Source organism: Quercus suber, unplaced genomic scaffold (genome assembly GCF_002906115.3).
Source record: "Quercus suber isolate HL8 unplaced genomic scaffold, Cork oak 2.0 scaffold_250, whole genome shotgun sequence".
NCBI lineage: Eukaryota > Viridiplantae > Streptophyta > Magnoliopsida > Fagales > Fagaceae > Quercus > Quercus suber.
Genome location: NW_027069706.1, coordinates 268,602 through 291,050, shown reverse-complemented (window position 1 = coordinate 291,050; position 22,449 = coordinate 268,602). Strand labels below are relative to the sequence as shown.

General features: G+C 37.2%; 1 protein-coding gene across 1 annotated transcript; it reads left to right on the top strand.

Moving 5' to 3' along the window:
• Positions 1-17,923: 17,923 nt before the first annotated feature.
• On the top strand, positions 17,924-20,285 carry LOC112002336 (pentatricopeptide repeat-containing protein At1g08070, chloroplastic). Its single transcript, XM_024034519.2, has one exon. It carries the CDS (start codon positions 18,073-18,075, stop codon positions 19,939-19,941), a length of 1,869 nt encoding a protein of 622 aa, XP_023890287.2. The 5' UTR covers positions 17,924-18,072; the 3' UTR covers positions 19,942-20,285.
• Positions 20,286-22,449: the final 2,164 nt, after the last annotated feature.

Below are 22,449 nucleotides of genomic sequence, written 5' to 3'. Positions count from 1 at the left end.
TAGACATGTTCTCATGCAACATTTTTTACCCTTCACTTATCTATATATCTATAATCTATATCTATATTATAACTATATAATAAAAGTTGGCTTCACCAAATTACATAAAATTTTTTAGATTTTAAGAAAAAAATAGATATATTTTTTCATTCCCTATAATTTCTAAGTTGATAAAAATAGTAGTTTAATTACAATCCAAATTCTTCATTAATCCTTTACTAAAAAATATTAATTAAAAAACCAAAAAACAAAAAAGAAGTAAATAAGATAGAATTAGTCTATTGCCTATCAAACTATCAACCTATATTTGAGTTTTCTTTTTCTTTTTATTATTTTTAGATAACAAATATACATTGTGTATAACAAAAACGTAAAAGCAATAAGATAAATTAAAAACAAAAAATGAAACAAAAGGCAAAAAGGAAGTAAATAAGAAAGAATTAGTCTATTACGTATCAAACTATCAACCTATGTTCGAGTTTTCTTTTTCTTGTTATTATTTTTAGATAAAAAGCATAATAAATAATATGATAGTGGGTTCAAGTGGTAACCGAATGATAGTTATATCTTTTTGAGTTGTTCCTTATCTATGATTTGATCCCTTCCTCCCCTTCCTCCACTATCTATCTTTATAAAATATTTATTAATATATATATATATATATAACATGTGAATAATATAATTATAAACAACCTATCAAATTATGCCTATCAAACTCTTGAATTATCAATCTTAATTTGAGAATTTTTTAAAACTAAATTATTTCTCTCCCTTATGTGGAGCTATCTTTCTCGTGCAAGCACAAGGTTCTCCCTCCCTTGGCCTTGTGCGAAGGGTATTGTTTTGCTTTTTCTACAAACATGGCTGACGAGATGGCTGATAGTATGGAAATATTGAAGCTAACATCAGAAAAGGAAGAAATTATAGCTATATCTGGCAAAGGAAGATTAGAAGCAATTGAGAGTTGCAATTTGAGTTTGTTCAGGAAATTCTTAACGTGTAAGCCCTTCAATAAGATGGCAGCAAAGAATTCAATAAGAAGGGCTTGGGGAGTTGATGATGCTATTCAAATTTTAGAGGTGGGGCTGAATTTGTTCCAATTTAAGTTCCATTCAAAATTTGAGATGGATAGGATTTTTAGAGGTGGCCCTTCATCTTTTGATACTCAACTTCTTATGTTGCAAAGATGGAAGAAGGGAATGACTATGGGAAACATAAAAATGGAGACCGCTTTGCTCTGGATTCAAATATGGGGTGCTCCTTTTGATATAATTTCCCGCCAAGTTGCTAAAGAAGTTGGAGGTTGACTAGGCGAGGTTGAATGGAAAAGAAAGAAAGGATGATGTCAACTTCTTTATGAGATTTAGGGTGGACTTACCAATTTCGAAGCCCCTTAGAAGAGGAGAGTTTATTGCTGGGTCAGATGAAGAGCATTCATGGGTATCTTTTAAATACGAGAGACTACCTATTTTCTACCATTATTGTGGGATATTAGGGCATGATCTGAAGCATTGTGCAACACACTATGCGGTGCAGAAGAATGGTGGAAATCTGGAGTATCAATATGGAGATTTTCTTACTAGTCAATATACTAGTAACAAATCCAATTCGGAGGAGGGTGAAGGCAATGGCCCTATGAAGCTTTTAGATCTGATGGTGCATAGTTTGAGGAAGACGGCGACGGTAAGAGAGCAAGATCCAGGAAACCCTAGGGAGGAAGATAAGGATGATGCCATGATTTTCATGGAGTGAAACGTGAATGAAGTGTACTAATGGAGTGGAGTACGTTGACCATGAAAATGTGAAAGAGAAGGACTCTAAGGTCGTGTGTTCCAGTCTGATAATAATGCAAAATTTAAAAGGTAATGCTAAATCAAATACAGGTTTTGAGGAGGGATTATATCTTTCCAATTCAGATGAACTGTAGGCAGAATACAAGGTAGATGGGCTTCTTGATAATTTATTATCTTCTGTTGATAAACTCATGGACGAATCTGGGCCATCTACTTCTAGGCCCAAAACTACATGGACCTGTATCAATAGGATGGATTTGGTCTTGGTGGTTTAGCTAGAGTAATCACGTTACCATCACTTGGGAAGAGAGATACAAGGGAGACTATTAGTGGGTAGAATGAAGAACATGAGACCAAGAGAGGAAGAGTGCTCAATGAAGAAGGTAATGTTGTTGATATATCGACAGGGGTGGACAGCCACCCTTGCCAGAAGTAATGAGGTTGATAAATTGGAACTGTTAAGGGCTTGGGAACCCTTTGACAGGTAGAAGCCTTCACAAGATTGTGAGGGAGCAAGCTCCCACAGTCTATTTTCTTATGGAGACAAGACTGGACAATGATGGATTTGAAAATCTATATAGTAATTTGCCTTTTCAAAATAAGATTATTGTTAAGCATCCTAATGCTAGTGGAGGGTTAGCATTCTTGTGGAAGAATACTATTAATTTGGAGATTATTAATTATATTGCAAACCATGTTTTAGCAATGGTAACTGAGGAGGATGGATTTAGACGGTTCTTTACTTGTTTTTATGGATGGCTGGAGGCATAGTAGAAAGAGAGATCATGGAGATTATTGGAGTATTTGAAGACTTTTGTAGAGGAACTTTTGTTGGTTATAGAAGATTTTAATGCTTTTTTACATGCTTCAGAGAAGAAAAGCAAAAGGACACCATAAACTTTATTGGTTGATGCATTTAGGGAAGCTTTGGAGTCTTGCCAACTTCAAGACCTTGGATTTAAGGGATATCCATTTACATGGAATAACAAGAGACCGGGGGAAGCAAATACAAAAATTAGATTGGATAGAGGTGTGGCCAATGAAGCTTGGATAAGAAAGTTCCCATTGAGTAGAATTACACACTTATCAACCCATGCATTAGATCACCTACCATTGTTGTTGCATATACAATCTTTTATTCAGCAAAGGCAAAGAAGGGAGAGAGGCTTCAAGTTTTAGGAGTCTTAGTTGTTGATGGCTAATTGTGAGGACACAGTGTAAGAGGCATGGGGTAGATACACTACTGCTACACATGGACTTGAATCCATTAAGTAGAAAATTTAGACATGTGGAGCTAAATTTCTGAGTTAGGGTTCAACAAGGATTGATCTGGATGTTGAAGCTATCAAAGAGACTCAAAAAAGGTTGGACCAATTGCATGAAGAAGAAGTGTCTGAAACTAGCAAGGCCGAATACTTGGAGTTAAGTAAAAAGATGGATGAGCTTCTCTAGAAACAAGATATTTATTAGGCTTAACGGACTAGAGTTTCATGGTTGAAGCATGGCAATAAAAATACAAAATTCTTTCACGTCAAAGCTACACAACGAAGGAGGAAGAACCACATTAGGGGTATTAAAAATGCTCAAAGGTAGTGGGTGGAGGTAATAGAAGAAGTGGTGGAGGTAGTTTCAGATTATTTTCATACTCTTTTCCATGCAAGAGCTAGTGATCAAATGGAGGAGTGCTTGAATGTTGTTCCAAATAGGGTGACCGAAGATATGAAGGTTGTCTTGTCTTGTGAATTCACTGCTAAAGAAGTTAAAGTGGCCCTATTCCAAATGGGACCTACCAAGGCCCTAGGACCCGATTGTATGAATTCCATTTTCTATCAAAAATTTTGGCACATAGTGGATGATGATGTTATTTTTGCTGTGTTGGATTTTTTAAATAATGGCAATATGTTACCTGAGATAAATCACACAAATATTTTTCTTATTCCTAAAGTGAAAGATCCTGAAAAAAAATGTCTGACTTTATGCCAATAAGTTTATGTAATGTGATTTACAAGATTATTTTCCAATGTTTTGGCAAACAGATTGAAACAAGTACTTCCACATATTATCTCGTACACAAAGTGCTTTTGTACTGGGAAGATTGATCACAAATAATGTCTTGGTGGCCTATGAGACACTACACAAAATGCATGCTAAGAAGAAGGGCAAGAAAGGGACATTGGCATTGAAATTAGATATCAGCAAGGCCTATGACCGTGTTGAATGACAGTTCCTTCAAGGGATTATGGAGAAGATAGGCTTCCTAGCATTATGGATAGAGAGGGTGATGAGTTGTGTCACCACTCCATCCTTCTCTATTTTGGTGAATGGAAAACCCTATGGTATGGTACATCCATTAACGGGAATACGCCAAGGAGATCCACTGTCATCGTATCTTTTTCTTTTATGTGCAAAAGGCTTTACAACTCTGTTGGCAAAAGCAGAATTGGAAGGGAGGATAAAAGAGTTTCTATTTGTAGAGAAGCACCTAGAGTCATTAACTTACTATTTGCAAATGATTCTCTGTTGCTTTGTAAGGCTATACAGAATGAAAGGGAGATCATTGTGGAGATTCTCCAAACATATGCAAAGGCTTCAGGCCAAAGCATAAATTTGGAGAAGTCATCTATTTATTTTAGCACTAACACAACAAGAACTCAGAGGTAGCAAATGTTGAAAATTTTGGGTGTCAAGGAAGTGATGAGATTTGAATCTTACCTAGGGTTTCCAACCTTGATTGGAAGGGCCAAGTACCACACCTTTTCTTATTTAAAAGATAGAATATGGAAGAAGCTGCAAGGATGGAAATGAATGATGTTGTCTAGAGCTGGGTAAAGGCAGTTGCACAATCTATACCAACATACACTATGAGTGTTTTCCAACTTCCTATAAAATTATGTGATGAACTGGATAATTTGTGTGCCAAATTTTGGTGGGGTCAAGTAGGCAATGAAAGGAAAATTCATTGGAAGAATTGGGATAAGCTATCAACTTCAAAGATGGAGGGTGGTATGGGATTTCGGGATTTGAGAGATTTTAATTTAGCAATGTTGGCTAACAAGGTTGGAGAATGATCCAAGGCAATGGTTCATTGTTATACAGGTGCTTCAAAGCAAGTTATTTTCCTTGGTCCTCTTTTCTTGATGCTAAAGAATCACTTGGATGTTCTTATGTGTGGAGAAGCTTGATGGCTGCACTTCCTATTCTTAAATCGGGTTACTGTTGGAGGGTTGGCAATGGGTCCTCAATAAGTGAGTTAGGGGATAAATGGATCCCCAATCATCCTATAAACAAAGTTTTTCATCCAATTCATGAGCTAGTTGATGAGATGGCTGATTCAGAATTAATTGATCCGAAGTTGCATGTATGGAGAAGTGATATGATCATGTCATTGTTCCATAGAGAAGAAGCCAAAGCAATTTGTAAAATTCCTCTTAGCAGAAGAGTTGTTTCAGATTCAATCATTTGGATGCACAACAAAAATGGGAAGTTCTCTGTCAAGTCTACATATAAGATAGCAAGAAGAATTTAAGGCAATGGGAATCAGGTTGAATCTTCAGGGGGTTGTGTTGGGAAAATTACCTAGCCAGTTTTGTGAAAACTTTGTTTACCAAATAAAATTAAAGTCTTTGGGTAGAGGGCATGCAATGATATTTTTCCTACAAGGTTCAATCTAGCAAAGAGAAGAATCATTAATGAAGACAAATTCCCAATCTGTACCAGGGAGTTAGAGTCAGCAATTCATGTTTTATGAGAGTGTGCTGCAATGCAAGATGTGTGGGCAGGGAACATTTCGAAATTGTAGAAGGGATTTTCAGGCTTTCGAAATGTCATGCAGCTGATGGAGCATTTGGTGGACAGGCTTTCGACAGAAGAAATTGAGCTGTTTTGGGTTCAATGTTGGTTAATATGGAACCAACGCAATTGTGTAATGGATGGGAGGGAAGCTGAAGGATCTGACCAGCCTTAACAAGAGAGCAAAGGAGTTTTTGGAGGAGTTTAAACAAGCCTAGGTGCACCTAAATGTGAGTCCGACAGATTAATCAAGCAGTGAAGTCTACTAGCCACCTCCACCTACGAACCTACGGTATACAAGTTAAACTTTGATGTAGCAATTTTTTCAAGGATGGAGAAATCTGGTATAGGTGCAATAATTCGTAATGAGAAGGGCAAGGTTATGGTTGGTATGACAGCCATTGGGCCGAAGGTTGATACAAGTGAGGAAGCTAAACTCCTTCTGTGGAGAAGATCTCTTGAATTCGCTGTGGATGCTGGTTTCACTAGTTTGATGATAGAGGGAGATAATACCAATGTTATGCAAGCCATTTCTTCATCTGTGGTTAACTATTTGTTCCTAGGCAATGTGGTGGATGATATTCACCATTTAACAATGTAGTGCATGTTCTTGCTCAACATGCTAGAAATTTAGAAGATGATGTATATTGGTTGGAGGATTCTCCCCCACCAACTTTAGAAGCCTTGTATCAGGATGCTTTATTATTATGATTGAATGAATGAATGCCTCTTTCTCCAAAAAAAACAAAAAAAAAAAAAAAAAACCGTATTAAGAAAAAGATATATGCTTATAACAACCTCGATGGATTTACTAATACTATAATTAAGAAAAGAAAAACTTAATTACTCAAATAGTGGGTTAAACTCGTTTTTAATATTAATGAGAAAGAATTACATTACACATAAATTGAGTAGGCATTCAATAATATTTTTATAATTTGTCGTACATACCCTTTTTTTTTTAGAGAGTTTCAACCTATGACATTTACTTTTGATAATATCTTTTTATCATCAGATCAAGATACCAATCAGTTTTTGGTGTAGGCAGAGATTGAACCCCAGATCTCTCATGTTTTAATTATGTTAGCATGTAAACGAAATGATTATAAAGTATAAATCACTAGATGGATGTTCCATACTCCAATTTTAAACATATACTCTTATTTAAAGCCAAAAGCTCATAAAGTAATTCCAACCTTTGTTTTAAGCTATTAAATCTTTTGGACGAAAAGGGGCATTTTGCTACAATTTTGAGTAACTCCAATTTTGCTAGATAGTTTCAAGAAAAGGGGCATTTTGCTACATCTTTTGGATGAAAGGGGCAAAAGCCCATTTTTGCCCATTTATTTTCTACATGTTGTGCCAACAAAATTAATTGTCATGCTTATGATTATATATATTTCAATGGATGATGGTATAGGCCTTCGTTAAAGTTTTTTTTTAAAAAAAAAAAAAAAAAAAAAAAAAAAAAAAAAAAAAAAAAAAAAAAAAATTTTTGTGACAAACGGCCTTCGTCAAAGTATGATAATGCAATTTGTATGAGTTTTAAGTCATTAATATTTGCTCTAGTGAAGGGCCTACCATGCCATTTTTCCATCGAAATATATCCATCAACATCATAACTAGTTTTTTCACATTAGACTATTTCACTCCATATCTATGAGACTCTCTAGAAACTCCATAGACCTCATATTTTACTATCTATTCATGAGAAACTATAGAAACCTCATAGACCAATAATTTGGGGGGGTGATGGGGGGGAAGGGGATTAAACCTGAGACTTTTGAATTTACATTATGCTCCAGAGTCTAAACTAAGGAGCCCGTCATCTAGATACCCTATGGTGGGTTATACAATTTTCCTATTAACCACTTTTTTTAGCCTAGGTTTTGTAAAAGTATTCTTAGTGATACTTTGCCGTTCAATAGCTGTGTTGAAACTCTTGGTAAATTTACGAAAATCTTGAATATGTGTGAAAACACAAGAGTTGTTTAGACTCCCAAATTAAAATTACGGCTTGCTTAATTTTACTCTAACTTAAACTAAGTGCGGAATAAAATAAATGCTAGCAATCAAACAATAAAACTACTCTAAGCCATATTCATCAAATATCAACAATAAAATGAAAGCTGAAAGAGTAGGGAAGAAAGATGCAAACACAAGATAATACTGAGACGTGTTATCGAAGAGTAAACCAAAGAACTTAGCGAAAATCCTTTCTGCTACCCTCCAATAGGTAAATTGATCCATTAGAGAATAATTTGGAGTACACAAATAACAAAAGACCCTCCAAGCCTAGTTTAACCCATGTACTTGAGCCCTATAAACTCCTGTTACCAACTGACTTGACGAAGTCTTGTCTTCTCTAGCTCTCCAAATCACGCAATTTAGCCTGATGCATCTACCAAACAAATGGCTTCTTCTAATGCTTCCCAACAGCACCAAAACCTCACTTTACACTCAAAATGAGTGTGGTAAGTGTTTGGGCTATCAACCTCTCAAGGATTTGGATATGGAGAGGTAAAAGTTGAGGAAAACCACAAAAGATTGTGTAGAGGATTGTGGGTATGACAATCTCTAACTCTCAAGGGTTATGTCTAGGGTTTTCTCTCTGAAAGCACTCCTTCCAATATGTAGGTAATGTGGGTATATATAGTGTGGGTGAAGATATAGTGTAGCAGATATGCCAAAATAGCAAAACAAAATGTTTTGCGAGTATTTCGTAGGAAGGCCTTACCAGCGAAATACTCGCGAAAATCAGTTGTCATGACTCTTCGCATTCCAATCATGTGCTCTGCATGTGGCTCACTTTGTGGGAAGGCTTCTCACGAAACTTCTCGTGTAATCCACTTTGTCTTCAATAGGCACTTGACCCTTCACACTCTCTTACATACACAACCCATACAATAAAATCCCACATAAAATGTAGGGTACATATGATTGAACAAAAATACAATCTAATTTGGCATGAAATTAAGCCAACACAAAATAGTTGTAAATAACAACCTTACATTTACTATTCTAGTTGATGATTGCTGGACCTTCTTAGTCACATACGTACCCACGAAGAAGACCAAACATTGGTATAGAAAAGTTAATAAGTGTGCTGATGCACCTGCAAGAAGGGTGTAAGACAAGCTGAGGAATTTGTAATCTTAGATAATCCTCCTTCTAATGTTTTGCTTTTAATATATTTAGATAATCTGGACGTGTACTATAACAGACATTATATATCTAACAACCTTTCTCTTTCACTTTCAATGAAGTTTCCGTTATTACCATATATATATATATATATATATTCTGGCATTTCTTGCACCGAAAGATAAAAATGAGGTTTACTAAGATCATTCAAAGCATTTTGTACCATTTAGTTTTTAGTTATATATATATATATATATATATATTAAAAGATAGAATTGTATACCATTAATTACGGGTAAATAGCAAAGGCCTTTTTAAATGGTTACTAGTAAGTAAAAATAAAAGCTACTCTCCTCTCATGTAGGAGCTTCTCTCTCTTGTTTTGCCAAAACAAGATTCTCCCTCCCTTAGTTTGATACTAAGGGCTTGCGTTTTTTGTTTTTGGTTATTTTTACTTGATTCCAAATGGCCGAAGACGTGATTGACCGTTTGGAAAACATGAAGTTGACAGCCGAGGTAGGAGAGATTATTGCGATATCTGATGAGGTTCGATTAACTAAGATTGAGAGTTGTAATTTGAGTTTGATCGGAAAGTTTTTGACTTGCAAAGCTTTCAACAAAAGGGTGGCTTTGAGTACGATAAGGAAAGCGTGGGGTATGAATTCTGAGTTGCAGATTTTAGAGGTCGTATCAAATCTGTTTTGAGTTCAAATTTCAAACAGAATTTGACTTAAGCTGTGTATTGAAAGAGGGGCCATGGAGCTTTGATAACCAACTGCTTTTACTCAAGAGATGGCATCGAGGGATGACTGCGAGTAATGTTAAACTAGAGCATGCATCTCTATGGATTCAAATTTGGGGGGCTCCTTTTGATATGGTGTCTCTGCAAGTAGCAAAAGAAATAGGTAGCAAATTGGGCATGGTGGAAGATGTGGAGAGAAGGAGAGGGCAGGATACGCTGAATTATTTTATGAGGCTATGCGTTACATTACTGGTTTCTAAACCATTGAGGTGTGGAAGATTTATTGCAGATTCAAATGGGGAGCGTAGGGTAAATTTTAAATATGAAAGATTGCCGATTTTTTGTTACTTTTGTGGTATTCTTAGGCATGATCTACGTCATTGTGCGAGTCATTATGTAGTTGAGAGACATAGGGGGGAGTAGACTACCAATAGGGTGAGTGGTTAAAGGCTACTGGTGGCCGACAAAGATCACTGATGCGGAGGAGTACAGCAGAACCTGGTCCAGTAAAAAATCATGGGGAGGAGGCTGAATTCCAGGAAGTGGAGACCGTGAATGATGGATTAGATAGCTTGAATCAATTGGATAATTCCAAAAAGCATGGAAGAAACCTGGATATATAGCAAAGAGATAATTTAGGGGATAGAGGAGTAGTGGACATTAACAATACTTATGCTATCACTAATAATATGGATAAGGATGATGAGAGCTTCAAGTCACAATCTGATAGCTTCAAGGAAAACAACGTGACTGACATCAATGTGACTGAGCAATTTGGGCCAAATCTGACTTGACCAACTCAGACTAAACTAAAATCAGCATGGACCAGAATTATAAGGATGGATTATGGGCTTGGAAGCATCATAAGGGCCACGGATACACTAGTGCTTGGAAAGAGAGGAAGTTCTACTGATTTACATGCTACTATACCAGATGAAGAGGAGAAAATAAGAGAAGAAAGGGGGAGAAATCGGATCAAAATAATGATGATGGATCGGTGAGGGTGGTTGACCACCCTTACCGGGAGCAATGAGGCTTTTAAGTTGGAATTGGAATTGCTAAGGGCTTAGGAACCCTTGGAGAGATCGCAGCCTTCATAAGATTGTGAGGAAACAAGCTCCCAACGTGTGTTTTCTAATGGAGGCACGGTTAAAATCATTCTTAAGAAACCTAACTCGGGTGGAGGATTAGCTTTATTGCGGAAGAATGATATTGTGGTGGATTTGATCAATTTTACTGATAATCATATACTCGTAAAAGTGAAGGAGGAAGATGGATTTGTGTGGTGGTTGACATACTTTTATGGATAGCTGGAAGCGCAGCAAAAACACAAATCTTGCGAACTAATAAACCATCTCAAGACTTTTGTGGAGGGCCCTTGGTTATGTATTGGAGATTTTAATGCTTTTCTCCAATCCTCTATAAAGCTTAGTACACGGCCAGCCCAAGTGAGTCAAGTTGAAGATTTTCGGGTTGCATTGGAGATCAATTGGAGAATTTGGGTTTCAAGGGTTATCTCTATACTTGGGATAATAAAAGGCCAGGAGAGGCAAATACAAGAATCCGGCTAGATAGAGTTGTTGCAGCAAGGGAATTGAGAGAAACATTCTAGCTAAGTTTAGTGGTGCATTTAGCCCCTCATGCATCGGACCACTTGCCAACTGTTCTTCACACAAAACAATTTGACAAGCATAAAGTACAAGGAAGGAAAGGGTTTAAATTTGAGGAAACATGGTTGCTTTGGGAGGATTGTGAAGATGTTGTCAAAGAAGCATGGAGTATGGAGCATAATGATGGGCATGGGTTGGCAATGGTTCAGCAGAAAATCTGGTACTGTAATGATCAGTTGAATGCTTGGGGAGTTTCTAAAGCTAGGCCAAATAATGAAGAAATCAAATAGCTACAAAAAAGGTTGGAAAACTTGAATATGTAGGAGACCACGGATGCTTCAAAGGCAGAATTTTTGGAGGTGAGCAAGGAATTGGATGATTTATTGCTGAAATAGGAAATTTTTTGGGCACAGATCTAGAATTTCATGGCTTAAACATGGGGATAAGAATACAAAATTTTTCGCTGTAAAGCAACACAGAGGAGGAGAAATTATATACAGGGTGTAAAAAATTCTAATGGAGGTTGGGTAGAGGAGGTGGAAGATATTCCTTAGGCGGCAATAAATTATTTTGAAAACTTGTTTACTGCAGGTACTTGTTCTCAGGTTAATGATTGTTTTAACACTGTGGAGCATAAGGTGACCCCAAATATGCAACTGATATTGTCCAGTGATTTTACTACTGAGGAAATAAAGGCAATGGTGTTCCAAATGGGACCAACATAGGTGCCTAGACCTGACGGTATAAATGCTTTTTTCTACCAAAAGTTTTGGCATATAGTCGGTGATAATGTAGTTACTACTGTGTTAGACTATTTAAATTCTGGTGTTATGGGTTCTGATGTAAACCATACTAATATTGTCCTCATACCTAAAATTAAATCCCCTAAGAGAATGTCTAAGTTTAGGCCAATTAGTCTGTGCAATGTACTCTATAAAATTATTTCCAAAGTGCTGGCTGATAGGTTGAAACAGATTCTACCATCTGTCATATCTTCTATACAGAGTGATTTTGTACTAGGGATGCTTATTACTGACAATGTGCTGGTGGCTTATAAAGTTTTACATACTATGCACTCTAGGAAAAAAGGAAAAAAAAAGGATCATGGGCATTGAATCTTGATATTAGTAAAGCATATGATCATGTTGAGTGAGCTCTTTTGCAAGGCATTATGACTAAATTGAGGTTTCCAGAAAGATGGATTCAGTGGGTGATAGGGTGTGTGACTACTCCCACATATTCCAATCTTATTAATGGAAAAGCATATGGCAATATTCGTCCATCTAGAGGAATCCGGCAAGGGAATCCTCTCTCTCCATATTTGTTCTTATTATGTGCAGAATGATTCACTTCATTATTACAAAAGGCAGAATTGGATGGTCGTATCAAGGGAGCGTCAGTATGTAAAAGGGCGCCTAGAATCTCAAACCTCATGTTTGCAGATGACTCTATAATTTTTTGTAGAGCCACAGGGTGGAGAGGTTGAAGTTATTAATGAAGTCTTGCAAACCTATGCTAATGCTTTTGGACAATGCATTAATATGGAGAAATCTTCAGTCTACTTTAGCAGTAATACGCAACAAGGACAAAAAGCAGAGATTGTGTCAATGTTGGGGGTGAAGGTGGTAGAGAGATTTGAATCGTATTTGGGGCTACCTACTTTGGTGGGGAGGGCAAAGTATCAAACTTTCTCCTATCTTAAGGATAGAGTTTGGAAAAAATTACCAAGGGTGGAAGGACATGATGTTATCAAGAGCAGGGAAGGAAGTATTAATAAAGGCGGTTATAGAAGCAATTCCAACATACACTATGGGGGTATTCTTGTTGCCAGTAAAATTGTGTGAAGAACTGAATGCTTTATATGCTAAATTTTGGTGGGGACAAGTGGGCAATGAAAGAAAGATACATTGGAAGAGTTGGGGGAGTTCAACTCAACCTAAGGATGTTGGAGGGATGGGATTTCGGGATTTTAGATTGTTTAATTATGCAATGTTAGCAAAACAAGGTTGGAGATTAATGCGTGATCAAAATTCCCTTTTCTTCAAATGTTTCAAAGCTCGATACTTTCTGAGATGCCACTTATTGGATGCTACTATGTCTCACAATTTTTCCTTTGTATGGAGGAGTATTATGGTTGCCATGCCCATTTTGAGAAGTGGATCTTGTTGGTGAGTGGGAAGTGGGGAATCCATTAAAGTTTTGATGGATAAATGGATTCCAAATTATCCATCAAACATGGTATTGCATCTAGTACATGAAGGTGAGGAGGATTGGAGAGTTTCGGATCTTATTGATTTGGAATTACATGAATGGAGGCAAGATGTCATCATGGAGAAGTTTAATAGGGAGGATGTGGAGGCAATTTGTAAAATTCCTCTAAGTCATAGGTGGGTATCTGATGTAATGGTGTGGCTGCATAATAGGAAAGAGATTTATTCAGTCAAGTCCGAGTACCACGTGGCTAGAAAGGTGCTTAGGGAGTGGGTTGAATGTTCGACAGGTGCAGGGCAGCAAGCATGGAATTAGCTATGGAAGGTTCGAGTGCCAAACAAAATGAAGGTCTTTGCTTGGAAAGCTTATCATGAGATATTGCCAACCTGAGTTAATTTGGCTAAAAGAAAGATTATCAGAGATAACACATGCCGTTGTTGTCAACAAGCTCCAGAAACAGCGATTCATGCTATTTGGGACTGTCCAGCAGCCCAAGATGTGTAGGCTGGTAGTTCAACCATGATGCAAAAATGTTCCACTACTTTTAATGATTTTATGCAGCTATTTGAGGTGCTAATGAACAGGTTGGATGCAGCTGGGATGGAGCTCTTCTTGATTCAAGCTTGGACCATGTGGAACCAGAGAAAGATGACAGAGTATGGCGGACAGATGAAGGATCCACGTTGGCTGAACAGAAGAGTAGTAGAATATCTTGAAGACTACAAAAAGGTGCAAGAACATTTGGCTATTTCAGTGGTAGCACCAAGCGGACAATAATGGAAGCCTCCTCCACATAATCTGTTCAAGCTCAATCTTGACGCAGCTATTTTCTTGGATCAGCGATGTTCAGGATTTGGAGCAATAATCCAGAATGCATAGGGAGAAGTGATGGTTGGGATGTCAGTGAAGGGACCCTTTGTGCGAAACAACGAAGAGGCAGAAGCATTGGCATGTCGAAAAGTAGTGATTTTTGCCATGGAAGTTGGGTTTTCAAAGATTGTGGTTGAAGGTGACAATGTTACAGTGATGAAAACCGTATCAGATTTGTCTTCCCACAATTCATTACTTGGACATATTTATGAGGATATTTGGTTTTATCTTAAGGGAATGCAGCATGCATCAGTTAATTGTATTAGGAGGGGGGGAATATGGTGGCTCATTCACTAGCTAGGTATGCAAAGAATCTTAGTGATGAAATGTATTGGTTAGAAGATTCACCACCACCGGCGGTGGAGGTTTTGTACCAAGACTCTTTACATATTAATGAATGATTGACTCAACTTTCCAAAAAAAACAAAGGCCTTTTTCAATTCATTGGCCATATAAAGAAATTTGAAGATGAAGTTGCCAATTAATAACATGGTAAAAATACCATTTTGGTCCTTACATTTTTGGGTCCCAGTTAATTTGGTCCTTACATTTTAGTAACAGTCAATTTGGTCCTTATTATTTTCATCTTGTGGTCAATTTGGTCTCTACCGTTAGCTTCCTAATGGAATTTCTTATGTGGCAAATCCTACCATTAACTTACTAATGGAATTGATTATATGGTGAATGGCGTGCATTGTTGGCATACTTAAAAATGACATGGCTAATAAAAGAAAGTAAAGTTTTTTATTAGCCACATTAGCATTTAAAAATGATGTGGAAAATAAACATTAAAAATTACAATGTGTCAGCATTTAAATAGAAAATTTTAAATAATTTTTTTTTTTATCAATTTAACTGAAGGTGGCTTGGGCTTTAGGGATTTGAGGGCTTTCAACCTAGCTCTCTTGGCTAAACAGGGATGGCGCTTGCAAACTCACACTTCCTCCCTAGTCTATAGAGTCTTCAAAGCAAAATACTTTCCTAATGGTGACTTCCTCAAGGCCACTTTAGGATCATCACCCTCTTATGCTTGGAAGAGGATTATGGCTACCCAAAAAATTATCCAACAAGGGTACCGCTGGCAGGTTGAAAACGGGGACTCAAACTCAGTATGGATAGACAAATGGCTACCCACTAGCACTACTTTTCGCATCACTTCCCACCCATATGCTCTGCCTACCAACTCACGAGTCAGTTCATTGATTGACCAAGAAACAAGGCAATGGAGGATTGGTTTCGTCAAAGAGATTTTCCCACCACATGAAGCCCAAACCATCCTTAGCATACCACTAAGCCATAGACTCCCACCTAATCGCATAGTGTGGGCATATACTCCAAAAGGCCTTTTCTTTGTTAGTGCCTATAAGGTTGCCCTTTCAATAACTGGCAACACAGCTGCTACCCATGGTGGTCCCTCGGATGCTCAAAATACAAGATTATTTTGGAGAACTCTTTGGCGCTTACACATCCCAAATGAGCTACATTCTTTTGCATGGCGTGCATGTAAAAATGTCTTGCCAACAAAAGTCAACCTTTGTGGCAGAAAAACTGTCACTGACCTAACTTATGAAGCTTGCGGACTAGATGTTGAAACAAACGGCCATGTCTTGTGGGAATGCGAAAAAGCTCAAGATGTATGGACCTCGTCTGGCATCCCTGTTCAGTACCACGGGACTAGATTTGGTTCATTTCTTGACATCCTTTAGCACCTGATGTTAGTTCAACATGCTGGGGATGAACGTGTGGGACTCAGCGTGGCTATTGTTTGGAGCCTTTGGCACAAGAGAAACATTGCTAGAACAGGTGGGACACGGCAGACAAGCACTGGTATCATTCAGAGAGCAACATTCCTACTTGAAGAGTTTCTGAGTGCAAACCACAAGTTCCAGTCACCCATCGTCCCACACACTATCACGTGGTCTCAACCAAACAGCCCATGGTACAAGATAAACATAGATAGTGCCGTCTTCAAGCAAGCGCAAGCCACAGGCATTGGTGTGGTGGTCGTGATCACGAAGGGCAAGTCATTGCAGCTATGAGCAAGAAATTATGGGTGCCACTCGACCCACTAGAAGCAGAAGCCAAAGCTATAGAGGAATGTATTATTTTTTCATGTGACGTGGGGCTTTAGGAAGTAACATTTGAATGCGACTTAGAGCTCCTCTTTCAAGCACTTACGAGTAAAACAACTCCTTCTACTACCATCTCCAACATCGTCGCAGCATGCTAATGTAGACTTCAAGACTTTAGAGTGGCATAGTTCTCCCATGTTCATCGCCAAGGGAATCGACCAGCACACATTTTGGCTCAATACACCAAAAATTTAGATTCATTTGTAACTTGGATTGAGGAAAATCCAACCATTATTGAGAACGCTACGGCTCAAGATGTATTCCCGTTTCGTTCTTCTTAATAAAGTTGACGTATTTCTTATCAAAAAAAAAAAATTGTACCATATCTGACTATTCTTCTCTCTCAAACTCTTTATCTTACTATCTCTCTTTCTCACTTGCAAACCCAAAATTTTCACTTTCTAATGACTCTAATCTACAACTAAACCTAGCGTCAATCCTCCATGGCTAAAGCACAGATTGGCCTCTATGGTCAAAGTCCTTAAGCTCTTCTAGCATTTACTACCAGCAGCGCCACCGCTTAATTGCCAGGGAAAATGTCTTCGCTCTCCTCTGCGGCCAATGACCGCCGCAACTCCATCGGACACGATGTTGGCCATAAGATAAAACACACACACGCAAACTTAGACACCTTCCTTCCTTCAATTCTTTCCTTGGAACCATTTTCTCTTTGCTTGTCCAAAAACAAAACAAAATATAAAAAAGCAATTGAAATATTGGTCTTCTGGGTATTCTTTATTTGAATACGTGTCTTTGTTGTTGTTAGTTTGATTGTGAGTTTGTTGCGAGATTTAAGAGATTGTTAGATGTGTGAGAGAGAGAGAGAGAGAGAGATCAAATCTGGGTTTTACTGTTTCAGAGAGAAACAAATACAGAGAAGCAGAAAATCAAATTTGGAACAAATTTGAGTTTGAGTTTTGTGAGTGGTTACCAGGAAAATACAAGAAAATTTTAGGATGATCTTAATTTTTTATTCTTGGGATTTTTTTTGTTTGCTTTTATTTTATTTTTACAATTTAAATATTGACATGAAATTTTTTAATGACTAATAAAAAATTTTATCATTATTTTATTAGCCACGTCATCTTTAAGTATGTCAATAGTGCACACTGTTTGTCACATAAGCAATTCCGTTAATAAGTTAATAGTAGGAACTAAATTGACTGTAATGTGAAAATAACATGGACTAAATTAACTATTATTAAAATATAAGGACCAAATTGACTATAACCTCAAAAAGTGAGGACAAAAATGGTATTTTCGCCTAATATCGTTACATTGTATTTTTTGCACACAAATGTGTTAATGATTTGCTACGTGGGGATCCGCCCAGATGAACAAGTGTAGGCCGTGTTAATCGTCTCTTAAAAAAGTAGAGATTCAACTGGTGACATTTGTTGTCCTAAATTAAGAGTTTTACAAGGAGTCTCTATTTATTTTATTAAAAAATTCAACCATAATAACTAATAAGATACCTTATTTTATTAATGGGAAATCTATCTCTTTGGAATAGAAAAATGAAAATAGCATGAATTTGAGTCTTAATTACATTCTAAAAAGTTAAAAATTGCAAGATAAAAGCCATCCTAGAACCTCACAAGAATAAAAGTAATATCAGGTGTGCTACCGGGCTTTGATGATGTTATTAAATCTATACTTCTCGAACCATTCAAATTCTATCAAATATCATATGAAGCAATGGAATAACTCTTATCACCAAGCCGCACCCGTTCGGTGGTGGCTTATTTTTATTGCAGGGAAAATTTTTGACTTACTATGACATGAACTCCCAAATTATAGGCTCCTGCAGAGTCCAATATCAAGATGCCTATGCCTATGACATGAATTCTCAAGAATTATGGGTCCTAGACAGACTAAAATCATGCAAAACAATAACCCAACTGAAACAAATCCATGCATTCCTCATCAAAACCAGCCCTCTCCGTCTCCGAGCCCCACAGCTCATATATCCCAAGCTCATCTCTCTATGCACTACTTCCTCTTCTTCCTTTGGTGCAAACCTCACCTATTTTCGCTCTATTCTAACAAACTTGGAGAACCCACATGTCATCCTCTACAACAACGCTATAAAAGCGCTTTCAAGTGCCCAGAACAGCTCTTTCTCACTCGAAGCCGTGGCATTATTTCGTGAAATGCTCATCAAAGGCCTCGTTCCTGATAATTATACTGTTCCATATGTTCTTAAGGCATGTGCGCAGTCTCAGGCGCTACGAGAAGGCGAGCAAATTCACGCGCATTGCATCAAGACAGGGATGCTCTTATCCATTGTGTATGTAAAGAATACATTGATGAGATTGTATGCTGTTTGTGGGTTTATTAAAGCTGTTCAGAAGCTGTTTGATGGAAGTCCTCAAAGAGACTTGGTTTCGTGGACCACGCTTATTCAGGGATATGTAAAAATGGGGTTCTTGAGGGAAGGCGTGGCAGCGTTTTTTGAGATGTGTGACTCAAATTTAAGAGCAGACGAGATGACATTGGTCATCGTGCTTTCTGCGAGTTCTAAATTGGGTGATTTGGAATTGGGGCGAAAGATACATGATTATATGCGTGATAATGAGGTGAATTCGGATATTTTTGTTGGAAATGCATTGGTTAATATGTATTTGAACTGTGGAGATGCTGACTTTGCCTGTAAGTTGTTTGATGAGATGCCTTTTAGGAATGTGGTTTCTTGGAACTCCATGATATCGGGCTTGGCTCATCAAGGCAAATTTAAGGAATCATTGGATGTCTTTCGGAAGATGCAAAACATAGGTCTTAAGCCGGATGATGTTACTTTAGTTGGGGTTTTAAATTCTTGTGCCAATCTTGGAGTACTTGAGTTGGGGAAGTGGGTTCATGCATATATTGACAAGAATCAGATTAAGGCAGATGGGTATATAGGGAATGCACTTGTGGATATGTATGCAAAGTGTGGAAGTATAGACCAAGCATTTAGGGTGTTTCAAGGAATGAAAAGCAGAGATGTATATTCATATACTGCCATTATTGTTGGGTTAGCTATGCATGGGGAAGCAGAGAAGGCATTACTTATTTTCTCCGAGATGCCTATAGTGGGCATAGAACCAGATGAGGTGACATTTATAGGTGTCCTCTCAGCATGTAGTCATGCAGGCCTTGTGGCAGAAGGCCAGAAGTATTTTGAGGAAATGTCAAGTGTGTACAATCTCATACCTCAAACAGAGCATTATGGCTGCATGGTTGACCTTTTAGGACGTGCAGGATTGATAAATGAGGCGGAAGAGTTTATCAAAAACATGCCAATTGAGCCTGATGCCTTTGTTTGGGGGGCACTATTGGGAGCCTGTAGAATCCATGGGAAAGTTGAGCTTGGAGAAAGTGTAATGAGAAAACTTTTAGAGGTAGAGCCAGAAAGAGATAGTGCATATATACTCATGTCAAATATATATTCATCTTCAAATAAATGGAGAGATGCATTGAAGTTGAGAAAGGCAATGAAAGGGAAAAACATGAAAAAGACTCCTGGGTGTAGTTCAATTGAACTTGATGGTGTGGTCCATGAGTTCCGCAAGGGCGACAAATCGCACTCAAAGAGTAAAGAGATATACAAGTTGCTGGAAGATATCATGAGTCAGTTAAAGAACCATGGACATTTGGCCCAGTACTAGAATGTCTTGATATATAATTGAAGTAAATCAACTGAAATTGTTTCACTAGATTGAGAAATGGAAAGAAGTTATCTTAGAAGCTAAGCACTTCTTTCAACTCGATCCCCCAGGTTACTTTGAGGATTATAGCACAACCTTTAAGAGGCAAGTGAGAGGATTGAAATTTGGTACTTGTGCCAACTTAGTATAAAGTCAGAACTTGTAAGTGGTAACCATTCATCTTTAATTCATTAACATAATCTGTCTTTATTTATTTATTTTTTGATGAATAACGTAATCTGTCTTTATTTACCTTGTACTTAGTTAATGTCAAAATAAAATCATTTGAGCTGAAGTCACTGCAATGTTGTGATATATGTGCATCTCTCATGAGAAGCTCCTTTATTGTCTTCTTTTACATATTTACTTCACATGCTCATGTAGAACTTTCATAGCAAACTTCTTGAGTAATAGCCTTATTGATAGAGGTTTGATTATATGATTACATGCCTTGATAACAATCTACAGTCTTCACTCTATACGCAACCTACATTATTGATTTGAAGTTTTAAATGCTTAACCTATGCCTTCTCAGGAAGCTTTAATTATATCCATTTTAGAAAATCAGACGCTGGAAATTTCATGTGGCAAATGGAAGGTTTCGGTAGTCATAATTTTGATTTTTAGCAAATATAATCAACAAACATTATCACAAGATATTTCTATGATCAGGTGGATTAGTCTAAGATAAGTGTTTTTTCCTCTGAATACATGATGAGAAGGATTTATCCAAATCTCTAGCAGTCTGCTGGTCATGAATAAGATGAGAGAGAATCAAAAGTAAACGACATTCTTGGGAGTGGTTCAAAGGTGTTGGTTAGGGACTTTGAATCCAAGACCTCATGGATGACATGAGACTTGAAAACCACTAGACCAGCCCCTTACGTTAAGAATGTTAATATTACAATGTTATTCGGATTCTGCAATATTCAAACTTTATTCCGATTCTGGAATCCTAAATCCTAAATTTGATGTTTTATTTTGGTTGCCTTGAGGCCTTCGACCCAAGGTTGAATTCTAAAAGCAATAGAGCATCATTGAAAATTTCTCAAGGAGACTCTTGCTGATGGTCAGATGAGCTACTTTTATGGTCTGATGGCAAAAAGATCCTTTTAGATAACCCAGGCTTCACTTTCTAGAGGTACCAAACTACATAGCAGTTGTCTCAACTTCAAGTACATGGATAAAGCCCAAACTAAATAGCAGTACTCTTAATTTCACTCGTATGAGTTAAGCCCAAGCTATAGGTGTAGAGTGACGTTGCATATATTGTTATAGATGATACCACTCCTAGGAAAGTATAGCCTTTATGATTGGAACTCATTTACATCTCAAACAAACTAGTGTCTTGGCTTAATGATAAAAAACAAAAGTAACACTTGTGTTCAGTGGCCAGTGAAATTGGCCACTGGACATGTTACGATGCAGACATCTGTCCAATCTTGGACATGTGTCCGTATTTTAACGTGTCTAGTGGAACTGGCTACCGGACTCAAGTCGTTCCCAAAAAATAATCATCATAGAGTAGCCTGTCACGATAAAATGTTATCCTATCTAAAAAAAGCAAAGAAATAGGAAAGTATAGCCGTTTATTATGGACCAAAAAAAGGAAGAAGAGAGGGGGCCTTATAATGGGGTATTTCGTTGGATACCGTACACGAATGTCCTAGTTGACTAGTTGTCAAACGAAAGATATTGTTGGTAGTAGAGGGCAGAGAGTGCACGACTAGCCTTGCTTCCCATAAACAAACTCAATATTTTTTGATGCTTTTATATTATTTGACGCCTACAAATTTGGCTTTATGGTTTATACGTTATTACTAAACTTTCCGACAATGCTACATCCAAGAAACGTGTTTGAGTAGAAAAGGTTTTGAAACCAATTGTAATTATTATAGAAATTCCCTATTACGATGTCAACCAATAGCAGCGATTTCTCTTTTGTTTAATTAACAAACATGAAACATCTACTGGTTTAACATACACGTAATCACTACTATGCACCCTTAGCGCGATGATCAATATCTCTACGGACTGGGTATAGCAATTCCTACATAAATCATTATATTTATTTTTTTAAAGAAAATTAATGGTGGAGATCATATCTAATAAAGTAAAAGTGGAACCCATAGAAATAATTTGCCACATTGCACAAATCTTGAAGCACTTAAAGAGAAATTTTTGAACAAGTGTCTATTTAACAGCTTGACAAATCATCATTATGAAAGAAATAGTTGCAACCAAGGTTGCAGCAAAACCTTGCCCTTTTGTTTTTAGATTTCTGCAAAATATGTCTAAAGGGCCAATTTTAGTTGTACTTGTACTTTTAGGTATGAAGGCTGAATTGAAATATAATAATAATAATAATAATAATTTTGATTTTCTAGAGAATTGATACCAAATAGAGAAAAACTTGAATAATTTTGATTGAAAGAGATAAGGCTGATTCTTGTGATTCACAAGACTGAT